Here is an 18,499-nt window from a genome sequence, read left to right on the forward strand (position 1 = left end):
ACTCTAGATTTAAACCAACATCTATTTGGCTCCAACGTCTATGGGCTTTTATATGATAACACAGTTCCCCATGAAAAATCCATAAAGTCAAATCCAAACCACTGACAATTTTTTTTTTTTAAGATTTATTTATTTATTTGTCAGAGAGAGAGCGAGAGAGCACAAGCAGGGGGAGCGGCAGGCAGAAGGAGAAACAGGCTCCTTTGCCTAGCAAGGAGCAGGATGCAGGACTCCATCCCAGGACCCTGGGATCATTACCTGATACGAAGGCAGACGCTTAACTGACTGAGCCACCCAGGCATCCCGACAATTTTGTTTTTGCTTTGGGCGGTAGTTGTACAGGCCTGTATATATTTTAGCATAATTTTTGTATATATGCTGTATTTCACAGACAGACAGACAGACACACACACAAATGAGCCCAAAGGCTGGAATGTAAAGTAAAAAAAAAAGAAGGAGATCAAGGGAAAAAGGGGGTCCCTAAAGTAGAGATAGAATAGACTTTTTTAAACAGCTGAAATAAAATTTATTTTTACTTAATTACTTGTTACAGAAAATATACATGATTGAATAAAATAAGTGTTAAGCATTTTTGGAGAGATGGTCGTAGCATAAAATGAAAGCAGAAGGAAGTATTTTTAAATAATAAAAATCCTTTGTGGCAACATCTATATTTCACTATTTTATCTAGTCAACTGAAAACTCTTTGGACAACATTTAGCAAAATTTACCAAATTTTAGTCTAAAGGCTCTCAAAAGCACAATCAGCATTTGTTTTAAAATATTTTGGAGTTCATGGGGCGCCTGGGTGGCTCAGTCAAGTTAAGCGTCTGTCTTTGGCTCGGGTCATGATCCCAGGGTCCTGGGATCGAGCCCTATGTCGGGCTCCCTTCCCTCCCTTGGCCTGCCGCTCCCCCTGCTTATACTGTCAAATAAATAAATAAATAAAATATTAAAAAAAATAAAATTAAATAAATAAAATATTTTGGAGTTCAAACTTACGTTCTTCCCAGTTAATTCAAATTGATGAGGTTTAAGATACAGTACTCTGGGATATCTCTAAACATTAACAGAAATGGGGCCACATCTCAAAAGATACAAAGTAGTGTTTTTCCCTTTCTATTCTGGAAAAGAATAACCTGATTTTTAATTTACCACAAATAAAAAGCATATTATTAGTCAATTAATCATGGTTGGAGTTCTATTAAAGACTTTGAAGAAGATCAGTGGATCAGCTGGAATATTCCCAGGGTAAGAGCCACTCAGTTCTGGAAATCATTCATGTTGACTCAGTCATGAGGTTAATCTATATATAGACTCATAAGCAAAGAGTGACTCAAACACTATTTGGGCTGTTTTAAAATATTACTCAAAACAAAAATAAAATAAAGACTATAAATATTTGAAGTAAGTTGGAATAGACAATAAACAGAAGCTAAAATTTTCCTAGAAAATATACACATACTTCAAAAATTTTTAAAAAAGTACTTTAGGTCTTCTGAATATGATCACAGAATTAGAAAATTACATAAAAATATATAGCAAATGAAAAACATAATAAATGCAAAACCTAACTGAACCCATTAAATTATAATCCTAAATTTTCAGTTAACTGAAAAAAGTGAACAGACACTCAAATCCATACTTACTTATCATCCCTTTCTAGACATTTGACTAGAATTGGTAAAATCCCAGATTTTATTAGGTCATCAATTGGTGGGTTTCTGTCACTGGATAATAGCTTTCTAGAAAGAGAAATATAAGAAATTAATTGCTATAATTTTCAAACTATGAACAGAAAAAACAATGTATTACTTCTAGACTACCAGCTAAGACACCTACAATAACTCTCTGGACAAATTAGTATTTACCTTGCAGCCTGAACAGCACTTAACTGGACCACTGGGTTATCACTTGTGGCATTCTGTAACACCAAATGTAAATTTAAGAAATTTTAAAAATATCAATTTCAAAACACTTCAAAATGAGAGTTATATTAAATTAATAACATACCTGCAATATAGCTTCTAGTGTTACATTTTGCTTAAAAGGAAAAAAAGACAGTTCAGGGAAGAGTTTTTTAAATAAAATTACATTTATTAAGTCTATTTACTAAAGTTATGAGTTAATATACATTAATTATCATTGTAAAACTGGTCTTAGATTACAAATGAAGTTCCCTGCTTATAATAAAAATTATTAAAAACACTTTATAACACCAAAGTAACTTACTGCTTTAAAATCAGCATCAACATCTGAATCTTCTAAACTTTCTTCTTGGGGAACATTTCTTTTTTTCAGTAAGTGTTCATCTCTCTTGTTCTGGATAAGGAGAACATGAATTAAATGTACATACTACAAACCAATAACAGGCTACGTTCTAGATTTGGTAACAAAAGTAACTGGTGACAGTACAGCTTACACACACACACACACACACACAATATTAAACAGCAATAGTTCTGACCAATATCATGCCTCCCAATCTTTAATAAAGATTCAAATTTGGGGATGCATTATTACTATAAAAATCTAGCAAATTTACATTTTTATGGTATGCTAGCTTTCATGTACTTACTAAAGCAAGAAGTCAGCTAGATGGGAAAGAGTTCAATGCTCAAATGTTAAGGTTTGTATGCTTGTTGGGAATGTGGGGAATGGGAATTCATTAGCATAAATGCCACCTACTTGCCATCATCTCAGATATAAACTCTTGCTATCTGGCTTTTACAAACAAAAATTCTCTACAAGCAAATATGGTTCTACATTTTATGGGATTTCAATTGTTTGTAATAGCAGCAACATGTGCCATTTCACATAATTTATCACTGGGTAAATCAATCTTCTTTTAAGTTTACAGTTTGCCTCATGGAACACTACATCAAAAACTAATGATGTACTATATGGTGACATAACATAATAAAAAAAAGTTTATAGTTTATCTATGGAATTAAGTCAAAATAAATTAGATAAAAGACTGAGTGATTTCTAGGGTGCCTGGGTGGCTCAGGTGGTTAAGTGTCTGCCTTCAACTCAGGTCATGATGTCAGGGTCCTGGGATCAAGTGCCATGTTGGGCTCCCTGCTCGGCAGGAAGCCTGCTTCTCCCTCTCCCTTTGCCCCTCCCCATGCTCACGCATACCTGTGCTCGCTCTTTCTGTCTCAAATAAATAAAAATCTTAAAAAAAAAAAAAAGACTGATTTCTAAAATCCTTCTCAACTTACAATTTCAGAGGGTATTATCTAGTCTTCAATACAGTATTTACAGAATTTTTTGATAATAGAAATTAACTGAAGAGGTATTAATATTGATGTTAAAATTCAGATCGAGTAGAAAGTTAAAACTGGAAATATATGTGTATCTGCAGTTTACTGGCTTATCTGCATTAACACCTATTTTTTGTCCTATGTAGAAGCAAACATGTTTAAACAAACTGAGGCCTATATATATATGCTAATCATTAGATTACCTACCAACCTGCACTTATATCACAGCATACTTCTTTAGCAACTACTCAATCAATTCTACATTATTTTTAAATTAATGCATCTCACAAATATTAAAATCCATGCATTGATATATTATAGTCTCAAGTGGCTCTCCACAAAATCCTTATTAATTTATAGTGGAAAAACTTGACAGACAGCATCTTGACCAACTGACAAAGGTTATCATCATGAGTAAAGAACAAATCCACATTGTGTGCCTTCTGGTCTCATGCACTGAGAAAACAGTTATCACTTCTGTGGTAACAACAACCTGAGGAAAGTCAGACAAACCTAAATCTGCCATTCTATAAAACTAGTCTATCCTCTTCAAAAATGTAGTCATGAGAGATAAAGACTGAAGAACTGTCAGACTGAATGAGATTAAGGAAACATGACAAGTGCAAGGTCTAATCCTGGATCGGATGTTGGATTTATAAAGGACATTTTTTATTAGGAACAACTAGCAAAATGAGTTAGGTCTATGAATTAGATGGTAGATATTTAGCCTGATAATTTGACAAATGCACTGTGGTTTACATAGGAAAGTATGTTTTTATGAAACATGAACTGACAAATTAAGGGTAATGGGGCATTATGCCTGCAACTTAACTGTTTCAAGAAAAAGTGTGTGTATGTGTGGGTATGTAAATCAGAGAGAGAGAGAGAGAGAATAAGGCAAATACAGAAAAAAGCTAACAAAGAAGCTGGGTGCTGAGTAAAGAGTGCACCGTGGTTTTTGTACTAATGTAAATTTGAATTTCAAACTGCAAGTCTGAAATTGTTTCAAAACTGAAAAAAATCTATGCATTGTACTTTGTGATTTGTAAAATGGTTAATCTTAAAATTTATTATATTTTAACATTTCCTGGAATTTATTTAAATGTTTCACTAAGGTTTATCCCATTCTATTTTTGAGTCTGAATAATCAAGCTTCCAAAGGCCTTTTAGGAATTGTACTCTCTCCATTCCTCCAACTCCCCCAGATATTTCAGGCATAAAAACAATACATAGCATAAATATAACTAAAACCTCCTATATACACAGATGCCCAATACAGGGATAGCATTTTATCCTAATATATGATGCTTGCAGTCTTTTTTTTGGGTAAGGAAGCTCATTTCTATTTCTAATTTGCTAAGATCTTTTTCTTTTCCTTTTTAGCCACAAATAGGTGCTTAATTTTATTAAATTGTGCTTCTTTTGCATCTATTGATATGGACATATAATTTTTCCCTTTTATCTGTAAATGTGGTAAATTAACTGATTTTTTAATGTTAAACTTAGAACCTTGCAATATAAAAGTCACACATTTATAAGACCTGGGATAAACCTTTACTGCAAATTTTAAAAAGATATTCATTACTGTACTTAATTTGCTAACATTTGTTTTTTTTTTTTTTTAACCTATGTTCATAAGTGAAACTGGAAGCACCTTTTCTCATGCTGTCTTGGTCTCATTCTCGATGTTACGGTTTTGCTAGCCTCATAAAATGGGTTGAGTAGTATTATCTCCTTACCTTCTCTAAAATCATTTAATAAGGCTGAAATTATCTGTTCTCTGAATGTTTGCTGGAGTTCTATCAGCAAGATTACCTTTTCTTTCTCACGGGGTTGGAAGAGGTTAAATGTTTTGTTACTGATATAATTTATTTTTAGATCTATTCAGGTTTTTCATTTCTTCTTGAGTTAGCTGGGTAAATTATTTTTTTTCACTAGGAAATTGTTCATTTCAGCTAAGTTTTCAAATCTACTGGCATAAAACTGTTTATATTCAAATTGTGGTAGACTGTTTGCAAAAATGGCTATAATTCCTCTTCCCCTATCTGTGCCTCTGGATAGTCTGGTCCTGCACTAATTCTAGATGTGGCTGTTTGACTTGCTTGGTAATGGGACATTAATCAAATGGAATTGAAAAGTTCTTACACATCTGAGAATGTCCTCTCTTGCTGCTCTTAAAATTCTAAAACCACCATGTGAACAACACTGTGCTAGCCTGGTGGAGGACAAGGCTATGTAGAAGACAACCAAGGTCTCATCCAAAAGCCAGGAACTTGTGTGAGACCATCCAAAGATCATCCACAGATCACCAGCTGACCAGAGATGAATGAGGAAGCCCAGCAGAGATCAGCTGAACTGGCCCAGACCAGAAGAACCCCTCTGCCAACCCACAGAATTATTAGCTGAATAAAATGGCAATTGTTTTAAGCTACTTGGTTTTGGAGTGGTTTATTATGCAGCAAAAACTAAGTGATGTACTAATATTTTAAAACTTATGCTACAGATACATTAATATGCCTTTTAAATTCCTATTATTCTTTGTTCTGTATCTCTACTTGCTATAAATTTCTCTTGTGAAGTACATTTTTAACTGTATTCCACAGTTTCTGACATGTAATATTTTTCCTATTGTTCATTTCTAGGTAATGCTAATAGCCATTAAGATTTCTGTGATGCTCAAGGTATTCAGAAGTGCTTTATTTCTTTTTTTCACAATTATGAGATTTTCGTAACTATCTTATTCCCAGACTTCTAATCTAATTGTATAGTGATCAGAGAATACAGTCTGTACAACACTGTGAAATTAATTGATATTTGCTTTATACCAGAATTTCCTGAACCTTCTCAGTCCACACTGTAGGCCAAAGGAAATACCTAAGTTTTCCTATTCAAGTAGTCAGGTCCAAATGACTTAATAGTCATTGGCAGGGGGTTGTGGGGCTGTGAGGAGTCGGGGGTTTTAGGGGCATATAAACTGAAAGAAAAAGAATCTTACTTCACTCTTAAACAAAATATGTGATTAAAAGGAATGCAGTGAGATCTATTTTTTAAATTGTGAACTACCTTAATACCTAATAGTTCTGTGGTATCTGAAAGATGTTAAATGTCACATTGTTTCTCTTAAAAATTTAGAATATCCCAAATATCCCTTTGGGTTCATCACGGAGCCCCGTGGTACCTCAGTGCACAGCTTGGAAATTATAGCTTTATACTATCACAAAACCATTTTTCATGGGGTTTTATATGTGTTTTTAAAATAACACTTGCAAATTAGGTTATTTAACTTTTCTTTCCCCTGTCAACTGGTGTGTTTATTAACGACAAGAAAATCTCCCACAGTGATTATGTATGTCTTTGACAAATTCTCCCTTGTAATTTTGTTCATTTTTGCTTTATATATATATTTGGACATATATTATTAAGCATATACAAGTTTAAAGTTATTGTAGCTGCATAGTAAATTGTTTCTTCTATCAAAAATTAAGTGATAACTCACAAATTTAAATTGACAACATCCTAAAATAAGCCAAAAATATCCCAGGGCATGAAAATCATACTTTATTCTTAACAAAACAAGAACTATGTACAAGCCAAGGACAGGTAATCCCTGGGCAGGTTCCTGGTGATCTAATTAATCATGTAATATTTATTTCTGTTCTTCATAATTATGAGATTTTCATAACTATCTTATTCCCAGACTTCTAATCTAATTGTATAGTGATCAGAGAATATAGTCTGTACAACACTGTGAAATTAATCATCAAAACCAGTAACTTAAACTGTCCCTTTACTTAACAACCTAGAGATTTTTACCCTCCTAGACACTGTACTTCAATAAATTCAGCATCTATAAAAGGTATCTCTTTTCTTTTGTCAAGTGGGAGGAGAGTGCAGAAGATATGGAAACTAACCTAGTTTCAACACCTACTTTATCTACACACACACACACACATAGAAATTAGATCCATTTCTAAAGTTCCTTTAAAAATCTATTATTAATCTCGGGGTGCCTGAGTGGCTCAGTTGTTAAGCGTCTGCCTTCAAGTTCAGGTCGTGATCCCAGGGTCCTGGGATCGAGCCCCACACCGGGCTCCCTGTTCCGCGGAGAGCCTGCTTCTCCCTCTCCCACTCCCCCTGCTTGTGTTCCTGCTCTCGCTATCTCTCTGTCAAATAAATAAATAAAATCTTTAAAAAATAAAAATTAAAAAAAATAAAAATCTATTATTAACCTATTACCCAACTATGTATTTAATCCTTTTTAACTTTCTGTTTCCTGACTATTAGGATTGAACCACATGGAATTAACACTTTTTAGGTTAAGAAGGTTAATTATGGACAATTTCTAAGACTCAATCTAATATTTTTTGAGTTAAAAAATTCTGTATATCTGTCTCTATATAAAGTTCTTTTTTATTCCCAAATTTCTCTCTTCATCTTGAAAAAGTGGCTGAACATTCTATACCTAAATTTGTGGAATAAGTCAGCAATCACTTCTTAAACATGTTATGAAAAAAATATCAGCCCCATTTTGAACGTGACATAACTAAATTTGTTTTTATTGAGCAATATATTCATTGTGTTAAATCTTATCTAGTTTTAGTTCCTGTAAAATTAAAATCTCTTATTTCACAGATGAGTATGGGGATACAGAGAACCAGGCTAAATTAAATTATATATCTAGGAAATATCAGTTAAGATTTGAACCCCAGTTGTAGCTACAGAACTGTTTCTTAAATATATTCTACAACTTGCTTTTTTTTTTTTTAAGTAGCCCAACTCTGGTTGCATCTAAATGCTTCTAAAGAAGTAGAAAAAAGGGGCACCTGGGTGGCTCAGCTGCTTAAGCATCTGCCTTCGGCTCAGGTTATGATCTCAGGGCCCTGGGATCAAGCCCGGCTTCAAGTCGGGCTCCCTGCTCAGCAGGGAGTCTGCTTCTCCCTCTCCCTCTCTCTCTGTCCCTCCCCTTTGCTCATTCATACTCTCTCTCAAATAAATAAAATCTTAAAAAAAAGTAAAAAAAGGGGCGCCTGGGTGGCTCAGTCGGTTAAGCGACTGCCTTCGGCTCAGGTCATGATCCTGGAGTCCCAGGATCGAGTCCCGCATCGGGCTCCCTGCTCAGCGGGGAGTCTGCTTCTCCCTCTGACCCTCCTCCCTCGCGTGCTCTCTGTCTCTCATTCTCTCTCACAAATAAATGAATAAAATCTTAAAAAAAAAAAAAAAAGTAAAAAAAAATACTCAAAAGATAAGACCTTCCCCTCAATATTAACATTTCTGAAATGATACTATCACTGTGTAGATATATGGATATTCACCCACAAGTTTTATGTTATATTTACATTTTGGCCATTCTCCTCAATGTATTATACTTTGACTAAAAGATTAAAAAAAACTGGGGCACCTGGGTGGCTCAGTTGATTAAGCGACTGCCTTTGGCTCAGGTCATGATCCCGGAGTCCTGGGATCAAGTCCCGAATTAGGCTCCCTGCTTGGCAGGGAGTCTGCTTCTTCCTCTGACCCTACCCTCTCTTGTGCTCTCTCTCTCAAATAAAGTAATTAAATAAAATCTTTAAAAAAATTTTTTTAAAAAAACAAAACACTATTGGTTCATCAATCATGTAAAAATTTGACAACAGAAATTATTCTTCCTGAAGGATCACTTAACTAACCTTATCAAATGGCTGCTTTATTTTGGATTCTTCTTTACTAATTTAAGGTTTTACATATGATCATTTCAATAGACACAGAAAAAGTATTTGACAAAATACAACATCCATCTGTGATAAGAACCCTGAACAAAGTAGGTTTGTAGGGAACATACCTCAACATAATAAAGTCCATATATGAAAAATACACAGCTACATCCTTAACGCAAAAACTGAGAGCTTCTTCCCTAAGGTAAGGAACAAGACAGGGATGTCCACTCTTACCACTTTTATTCAACGTAGTACTGCAAGTCCTAGCCTCAGCAATTAGACAACAAAAATAAATAAAAGGTGGTGCGCCTGGGTGGCTCAGTCAGTTAAGCATCCAACTCTTGATTTTGACTCAGGTCATAATCTCAGGGTTCTGAGATTAAACCCAGAGCTCTGGGCTCCATGCTAGGCATGGAGTCTGCTTAAGGTTCTCTCCCTCTGCCCCCACTCCCTCTCTTTAAAAAGGGCATCCAAATTGGTAAGGAAGTAAAACCTTCACTCTTTACAGATGACATGATACTCTATATAGAAAACCTGACTCTACCAAAAAACTGCTAGAACTGATAAACTCAGTAAAGTTGCAGAATACAAAATCAATATACAGAAATCTGTTACATTTCTATTACCAATAATGAAGCAGCAGAAAGAGAAATTAAGGAAACAATATCATTTACAATTGCACCCAAAATAAAAAGATACCTAGGAATAAACCTAATCAAAGAGGTGAAAGAACTGTACTCTGAAAACTATAAAACACTGAGGAGAGAAATTGAAGATGACACAAAGAAATGGAAACACATTCCATGCTCAAGGATTAGAAGAACAAATGTTGCGAAAATGTCTATACTACCCAAAGCAATCTACACATTTAATGCAATCCCTTTTACAATATCAATAGCATTTTTCATACAACTAGAACAAACAATTCTAAAATTTGTATGGAACCACAGAAGACCCCAAGTAGTGAAAGCAATCTCAAAAAAGCAAAGCAAAGCTGGAGGCATCAATATTCTAGACTTCAAGCTATATTAAAAAGCTGTAGTAATTAAAACACTATGGTATTGGCACAAAAATAGAAACATGGATCAATGGAACAGAATAGAAAACCCAGAAATAAACTCACAACTATATGGTCAATTAATCTTTGACAAAGCAGAAAAGAATATCCAATGGGAAAAGGACAGTCTCTTCAACAAATGGTGCTGGGAAAACTGGACAGCAACATGCAAATGAAAAAAATTGGATCACTTTCTTATACCATATATAAAAATAAATTAAAAATGGGTAAAAGACCTAAATGTGAGACCTAAAACCACAAAAATCCTAGAAGAGAGCACAGGCAGTAAGCTCTGACATGGGCTATAGCAACCTTTTTCTAGATATATTTCCTCAGGCAAGGGAAACAAAAGCAAAAATAAACTATTGGTACTACATCAAAATAAAAAGCTTCTGCACAGTGAAGAAGGTAAGAAGATGATCATCAAGACTAAAAGGCAATCTACAGAATGGGAGAAGATATTTGCATATGGCCTATCTGATAAACGATTAGTGTCCAAAGAACTTACAAAACTCAACACCCTCAAAATAAATAACTAAAAAATGACAGAAGACATGAACAGACAGAAGACATACAGATGGCCAACAGACACATGAAAAGATGCCTACTATCACTGATCATCAGGGAAATGCAAATCAAAACTGCAATGAGATATCACCTCACATCTGTCAGAATGGCTTAAATCAAAAACACAAGAAACAACAAGTGTTGGCGAGGATGTGGAAAAAAAGGAACCCTCTTACACTGTTGGTGGGAAGGAAAACTGGTGCAGCCACTCTGGAAAACAATATGGTGGTTCCTCAAAAAGTTAAAAGTAGATCTACCCTATGATCTAGCAATCACACTACTGGGTATTTACTCAAAGAATATAAAAACAAATTCAAAGGAATACCTACGCCCCTACGTTTATTGCAGTATTATTTACAATAGCCAGGATATGGAAGCAGCCCAAGTGTCCACTGACTGATAAACAGGTAAAGAAGATGTGGCTCAGTCGAGTTGAGTGTCTGACTCTTGATTTCAACTCAGGTCATGATCTCAGGGTCATGAGATTGAGCCCCATGTCGGGCTCCACACTCAGCATGGAGTTTGCCTGGGATTCTTTCTTTCTCTCTGTCCCTTTCCCCACTCACACACTCTCTTGCTCACTCACTCAAAATAAATAAATAAAATCTTTTAAAAAGAGAACCTGGGCTAGGGATTTTTGCATTATTTCTTATAACTGCATTCACGTTGATAATTGTCTCAATCATAACTTCAATTAATAAAACCTTGATCAATCAAAACTTCTATTAATGAAACCCTGAATTAACTTCTTAAGTTTTTATTTTAATTCCAGTTACTTAACATAGTGTTATATTACTTTCAGGTGTGCAATATAGTGATTCAACACTCCCATACAACACCCGGTGCTCATCACAATAGGTGCACTCCTTAATCCCCATCACCTATTTAAACCAATCCCCCAACCCCTCCCCTTGGTAATCATCAGTTTGTTCTCTATAATTAAGGTTTCTTTCTTGATTTATTTCTCTTTTTTTCCCCTTTGCTCACTTGTTTATTCCTTAAATTGCATATATGAGTGAAATCATAATTGTATTTGTCTTTCTCTGACTTACTTTGCTTAGCCTAATACTCTACCTCCATTCAAGTCATTGCAAATGGGAAGATTTCATTCTTTTTAATGGCTGAATAATATTCCATTGTATATATAAACCACATCTTTTTTTTTAAAAAAGATTTTATTTATTTAAGACACAGAGAGAAAGAGAGAGAGCACAAGTGCATGTGAGCATGAGCAGGGGGAAGGGACAGAATCAGACTCCCTGCTGAGCAGGGAGCCAATGCAGGGCTCAATCCCAGGACCACCTGAGTGGAAGGCAGACGCTTAACCAACTGAGCCACCCTGGTACTCCTAGCCCAGATTCCCTTAATTAACATTTTGCCAAACTATAGTATAACATCACAACCAAGACACTGACACTGATACAACCCACTGATCTTATTTAGAATTCCTGTCTTACTTGCATTCACTGTATGAAAGTTTGTATGTATTAATTCTATACAATTTTATCACCAGCAGAGGTTCATGTATCCATCATTATAGTCAAAATACAGAACAGTTCCAAAAACGGAAGATGCCCTTCTGTTGCCCTTTTATAAGCAACCTCTGCCTCTCCTCCCTGTCCCTATATCTAACCCCTGCAACGACTAATCTATTCTTCATTTCTAAAATTTTATCATTTCAAAAATATTATATAAATAGAATCACCCAGTATATAATCTTTTTGTGATGGGCGTTCCTTTGCCCAGCATTAATTCCCTAGAAATTCACATAAGTTGCTGCTTCTATTAATAGTTTATTCCTTTTAATTGCTGAGTGGTATTTCATGGCAAAGACATACCAAAGATTAACCAATTATCCTTTATTTACTTATTTATTTATTTTAAAAATTTTATTTATTTATTTGACAGAGAGAGACACAGCTAGAGAGGGAACACAAGCAGGGGGAGTGGGAGAGGGAGAAGCAGGCTTCCCGCGGAGCAGGGAGCCCGATGCGGGGCTCAATCCCAGGACCCTGGGCTCATGACCTGAGCCAAAGGCAGACACTTAATGACTGAGCCACCCAGGCGCCCCTAACCAATTATCCTTTAAAGACATCTGGATTGTTCCCAGGTTTTGGCTATTACAAAATAAAGTTGTTACAAACATTCATGTACAGATTTTGTATGAACACCAGTTCTCATATCTCTGGGATAAATGAGTAGGAGTATAACCAGTAGGCTATATAGTAGCAACATGTTTCCCAGAGTGATTGTACCATTCCACATTCCCATCAGCAACATATAAGTGATCCAATTTCTTTACATCCTCACTAGCATTTCATGTTGTCACTATTTTTTATTTTAGCCATTCTAATAGATGCTTAGTTGGTTTTAATCCATATTTCTTTGATGACTAATAATCTATTAATAATCATAATTACAGTAAGTGCCATGTGTGTATCTCCTTCAATGAAATGTATCTTCTCATTCTTGCCCATTTTTTAAATTAGGGTTTTTTTTGTTTTATTTACCTTTAAGAGTTCATTATATACACTAGATACTAGTCCTGTATTGGATATGTGGTTTTCATCTTAGCTCTAGCTTGTATTTGCATCCTCTTCATATGAGATTTCACAGAATAAAATTTTTTAATTTATTAAGGTCCAACTTTCGTTTTATGGATTATGCTTTTGCGGTCAACTGTAAGAACCATCTGCCTGGCTCTGGATCCTGAAAATTTTCCTCCATTTTTTCCCTAAAAGTTTTATACTTTTTTTTTAAATTTTATTATGTTATGTTAGTCACCATACAATACATCATTAGTTTTTGATGTGGTGATCCATGATTCATTGTTTTCATATGACACGCAGTGCTCCATTCAGTACGTGCCCTCCTTAATACCCATCACTGGGCTAACCAATCCCCCATCTCCCCTCCCCTCTAAAACCCTGTTTGTTTCTCATAGTCCATAGTCTCTCATGGTTCATCTCTCCCTCCAATTCCCCCCCTCATTTTTCCCTTCCTTCTCCTAGTGTCCTCCATGCTATTCCTTATGTTCCACAAATAAGTGAAACCATATGATAATTGTCTTTCTCTGCTTGACTTATTTCACTTAACATAATCTCCACCAGTCCCATCCATGTTGATGTAAAAGTTGGGTATTCATCCTTTCTCATGGCTGAGTAATAGTCCACTATATATATGGACCACATCTTCTTTATCCATTCGTCTGTTGAAGGGCATCTCGGCTCTTTCCACAATTTGGCTATTGCGGACATTGCTGCTATGAACATTGGGGTGCATATGGCCCTTCTTTTCACTACATTTGTGTCTTTGGGGTAAATACCCAGGAGTGCAACTGCTGGGTCATAGGGTAGCTCTATTTTTAAATTTTTGAGGAACTTCCACACTGTTTTCCAAAGTGGCTGTACCAACTTGCATTCCCACCAACAGTGTAAGAGCGTTCCCCTTTCTCCACAACCTCTCCAACATCTGTTGTTTCTTTCCCTGTCCATTTTTGCCATTCTAACTGGTGTAAGGTGGTATCTCAATGTGGTTTTGATTTGAATTTCCCTGATGGCTAATGATGATGAACATTTTTTCATGTGTCTGTTAGCCATTTCTGTGTCTTCTTCAGAGAAGTGTCTGTTCATATCTTCTGCCCACTTTTTGACTTGATTATTTGTTTTTTGGGTGTTGAGTTTGAGAAGTTCTTTATAGATCTTGGATACCAGCCCTTTATCTGTAGTGTCATTTGCAAATATCTTCTCCCATTCTGTGGGCTGCCTCGTTGTTTTGTTGACTGTTTCCTTTACTGTGCCGAAGCTTTTTATCTTGATGAAGTCCCAAAAGTTCATTTTTGCTTTTGTTTCACTAGCTTTTGGAAATGTATCTTGAAAGAAGCTGCTGTGGCCGATGTCAAAGAGGTTACTGCCTATGTTCTCCTCTAGGATTTGGATGGATTCCTGTCTCAAATTGAGGTCTTTCATCCATTTTGAGTTTATCTTTGTGAATAGTGTTAGAGAATGGTCGAGTTTCATTCTTCTGCATGTGGCTGTCCAATTTTCCCAGCACCATTTATTGAAGAGACTGTCTTTTTTCCATTGCATGTTTTTTCCTGCTTTGCCAAAGATTATTTGACCATAGAGTTGAGGGTCCATATCTGGGCTCTGTATTCTGTTCCATTGGTCTATATGTCTGTTTTTGTGCCAATACCATGCTGTCTTGGTGATCACTGCTTTGTAATATAGCTTGAAATCGGGCAATGTGATGCCCCCAGCTTTGTTTTTCTTTTTCAACATTTCCTTGGCAATTCGGAGTCTTTTCTGATTCCATACGAATTTTAGGATTGTCTGTTCCAGCACTTTGAAAAATGTCATTGGAATTTTGATCGGGATGGCATTGAAGGTATAGATTGTTCTGGGTAGCATAGACATTTTTTTTTTTTTAAGATTTTATTTATTTATTTGACAGAGAAAGACACAGCGAGAGAGGGAACACAAGCAGGGGGAGAGGGAGAGGGAGAAGCAGACTCCCTGCCGAGCAGGGAGCCCGATGCGGGACTCGATCCAGGGACTCCAGGATCATGACCTGAGCCGAAGGCAGTCGCTTAACCAACTGAGCCACCCAGGCGCCCCTAACATAGACATTTTAACAATGTTTATTCTTCTGATCCATGAGCATGGAATATTTTTCCATCTTTTTGTGTCTTCTTCAATTTCTTTCATGAGTGTTTTGTAGTTCCTAGAGTATAGATCCTTTACCTCTTTGGTTAGGTCTATTCCGAGGTATCTTATGGTTTTTGGTGCTATTGTAAATGGAATCGTTTCTCTAATTTCTCTTTCTACAGTTGCGTTGTTAGTGTATAAGAAAGCAACTGATTTCTGTGCATTGATTTTGTATCCTGCCACATGACTGAATTGCTGTATGAGGTCTAGTAATTTGGGGGTGGAGTCTTTAGGGTTTTCCACATAAAGTATCATGTCGTCTGCAAAAAGAGAGTTTGACTTCTTCTTTGCTGATTTGAATACCTTTTATTTCTTTGTTGTCTGATTGCTGTTGCTAGGACTTCTAATACTATGTTGAACAATAGTGGCGAGAGTGGGCATCCTTGACGTGTTCCTGATCTTAAGCGAAAGGCTCTCAGCTTTTCCCCATTGAGGATGATATTCACTGTGGGTTTTTCATAGATGGATTTTATGAACTTGAGGAATGTTCCCTCTATCCCTATACTCTGAAGAGTTTTAATCAGGAAAGGATGTTGTATTTTGTCAAATGCTTTTTCTGCATCAATTGAGAGGACCATATGGTTCTTCTCCCTCCTCTTATTAATGTGTTCTATCACATTGATTGATTTGTGAATGTTGAACCACCCTTGCACCCCGGGGATAAATCCCACTTGGTCGTGGTGGATGATCCTTTTAATGTATTGTTGGATCCTACTAGCTAGGATTTTGTTGAGGATTTTGGAATCCATATTCATCAGGGATATCGGTCTGAAATTCTCCTTTTTGATGGGGTCTTTGCCTGGTTTGGGGATTAAGGTAATGCTGGCCTCATAGAATGAGTTTGGAAGTTTTCCTTCTGTTTCTATTTTTTGAAACAACTTCAGTAGAATAGGTATTATCTCTTCTTTGAATGTTTGGCAGAATTCCCCAGGGAATCCATCAGGCCCTGGACTCTTGTTTTTTGGGAGGTTTTTGATCACTGCTTCAATCTCGTTACTGGTTATTGGCCTATTCAGGTTGTCAATTTCTTCCTGTTTCAGTCTTGGCTGCTTATAGGTTTCTAGGAAGGCCTCCATTTCATCCAGATTGCTCAGTTTATTGGCATATCGTTGTTGATAATTTTTTTTAAAAGATTTTATTTATTTATTTGACAGAGAGATACAAAGCAAGAGAAGGAACACAAGCAGGGGGAGTGGGAGAGGGAGAAGCAGGCTTCCCGCAGAACAAGGAGCCCGATGCGGGGCTCGATCCCAGGACCCTGGGATCCTGACCCGAGCCGAAGGCAGACGCTCAACGACTGAGCCACCAACGCGTCCCGTTGATAATAATTTCTAATAATTGTTTCTATTTCCTTGGTGTTAATTGTGATCTCTCCCCTTTCATTCATAATTTTATTAATTTGGGTCCTTTTTCTTTTCTTTTGGATATGTCTGGCCAGTGGTTTATCGATCTTATTAATTCTTTCAAAGAACCAACTTCTAGTTTTGTTGATCTGATCTACTGTGTTTCTGGTTTCTAATTCATTGATCTCTGCTTTAATTTTAATTATTTCTCTTCTAATGTGTGGCTTAGGCATTGTTTGTTGCTTTTTCTCTAGTTCTTCAAGGTGTAGAGTTAGTTGGTGAATTCGGGATTTTTCTATTTTTTTGAATGAGGCTTGGATGGCTATGTATTTCCCCCTTAGGACCGCCTTTGCAGTATCCCATAGGTTTTGGACCAATGTGTTTTCGTTCTCATTGATTTCCATGAATTCTTTAAGTTCTTCTTTGATTTCCTGGTTGACCCAAACATTCTTGAGCAGAGTGGTCTTTAGCTTCCAAGTGTTTGAATTTCTGACAAATTTTTTCTTGTGATTGAGTTTCAGTTTTAAAGCATTGTTGTCTGAGAATATGCAGGGAATAATCTCAGTCTTTTGGTATCAGTTGAGACCTGATTTGTGACCCAGTATGTGGTCTATTCTGGAGAAAGTTCCACGTGCACTCGAGAAGAATGAGTATTCTGCTGTTTTAGGGTGGAATGTTCTGTAAATATCTATGAGGTCCATCTGGTCCAGTGTATCATTCAAAGCTCTTGTTTCCTTGTTGATTTTCTGCTTAGATGATCTGTCCATTGCTGAGAGTGGAGTATTGAGGTCTCCTACAATTAACATATTGTTATCAATATGACTCTTTATTTTGGTTAACAGTTGGTTATGTAGATGGCTGCTCCTATGTTGGGGGCATAGATATTTACAATTGTTAGATCTTCTTGTTGGCTAGACCCTTTAAGAATGATATAGTGTCCTTCTGTGTCTCTAATTACAGATTTTGGTTTAAAATCTAATTTGTCTGATATAAGAATTGCTCCCCCAGTTTTCTTTTGAGGTCCGCTGGCATGGAGGATGGATCTCCATCCCTTCACTTTCAATCTGGATGTATCTTTAGGCTCAAAATGAGTCTCTTGTAGGCAGCATATGGATGGGTCCTGTCTTTTTATCCCATCTGCAACCCTGCGCCGTTTTATGGGAGCATTTATGCCATTCATGTTGAGAGTGATTATTGAAAGATATGAATTAATTGTCATGCCTGTGAAGAAATTGTTTTTATAGATTGTCCCTATAAATTTCTGTTGTATATCACTCTTGGGATCTTTCTCCTTTTATAGAACCCCCCTTAATACTTCTTGCAGGGCCGGCTTAGTGGTCACATATTCTTTCAGTTTCTGCCAGTCGTGGAAGCTCTGCATCCCTCCATCCATTCTAAATGAAAGCCTTGCTGGATAAAGTATTCTTGGCTGCATGTTCTTTTCATTTAGTACCCTGAACATGTCTTGCCAGGCCTTTCTGGCTTGCCAGGTCTCTGTGGATAGGTCTGACGTTATTCTGATGTTCCTCCCTCTGTACGTAAGGAATCTCTTCTCCCTAACTGCCCTTAAGATGGTTTCCTTGGTTCTAAGATTTGCAAGTTTTACTATTACATGCCGGGGTGTTGGCCTGTTTTCCTTGATCTTGGGAGGGGTCCTCTCTGCCTCTAGGATGCGAATGTTTGTTTCATTCCCCAGATTAGGGAAGTTCTCAGCTATGATTTGCTCAAATACATCTTCTAGTCCTCTCTCTCTCTCCACTCCCTCTGGGATTCCAATTTTCTGACACTGGAACGCTTCGTGGTGTCACTTATTTCTCTGATTCTATTTTCATGGATTCTGAGTTGTTTTTCCCTGGCCTCCTCTTCT

The 18,499-nt window shown here is 36.5% G+C and overlaps 1 protein-coding gene across 1 annotated transcript in view; it reads right to left on the minus strand.

The window, feature by feature from the left end:
* Nucleotides 1-18,499, minus strand: part of KPNA3 (karyopherin subunit alpha 3) — a 101,891-nt gene that overhangs the window by 28,260 nt on the left and 55,132 nt on the right. The window contains exons 3-6 of the mRNA XM_045869399.3: nt 2,233-2,322; nt 2,014-2,043; nt 1,872-1,924; nt 1,650-1,745 (exon numbers count right to left, since the gene is read on the minus strand). Coding sequence (XP_045725355.1) covers nt 1,650-1,745; nt 1,872-1,924; nt 2,014-2,043; nt 2,233-2,322 — 269 coding nt within the window. The remainder of the gene's footprint in view (nt 1-1,649; nt 1,746-1,871; nt 1,925-2,013; nt 2,044-2,232; nt 2,323-18,499) is intronic.

Source organism: Mirounga angustirostris, unplaced genomic scaffold (genome assembly GCF_029215605.1).
Source record: "Mirounga angustirostris isolate CCGP_5_RB_7025 unplaced genomic scaffold, mMirAng1.0.hap1 SCAF_3, whole genome shotgun sequence".
Taxonomy (NCBI): domain Eukaryota; kingdom Metazoa; phylum Chordata; class Mammalia; order Carnivora; family Phocidae; genus Mirounga; species Mirounga angustirostris.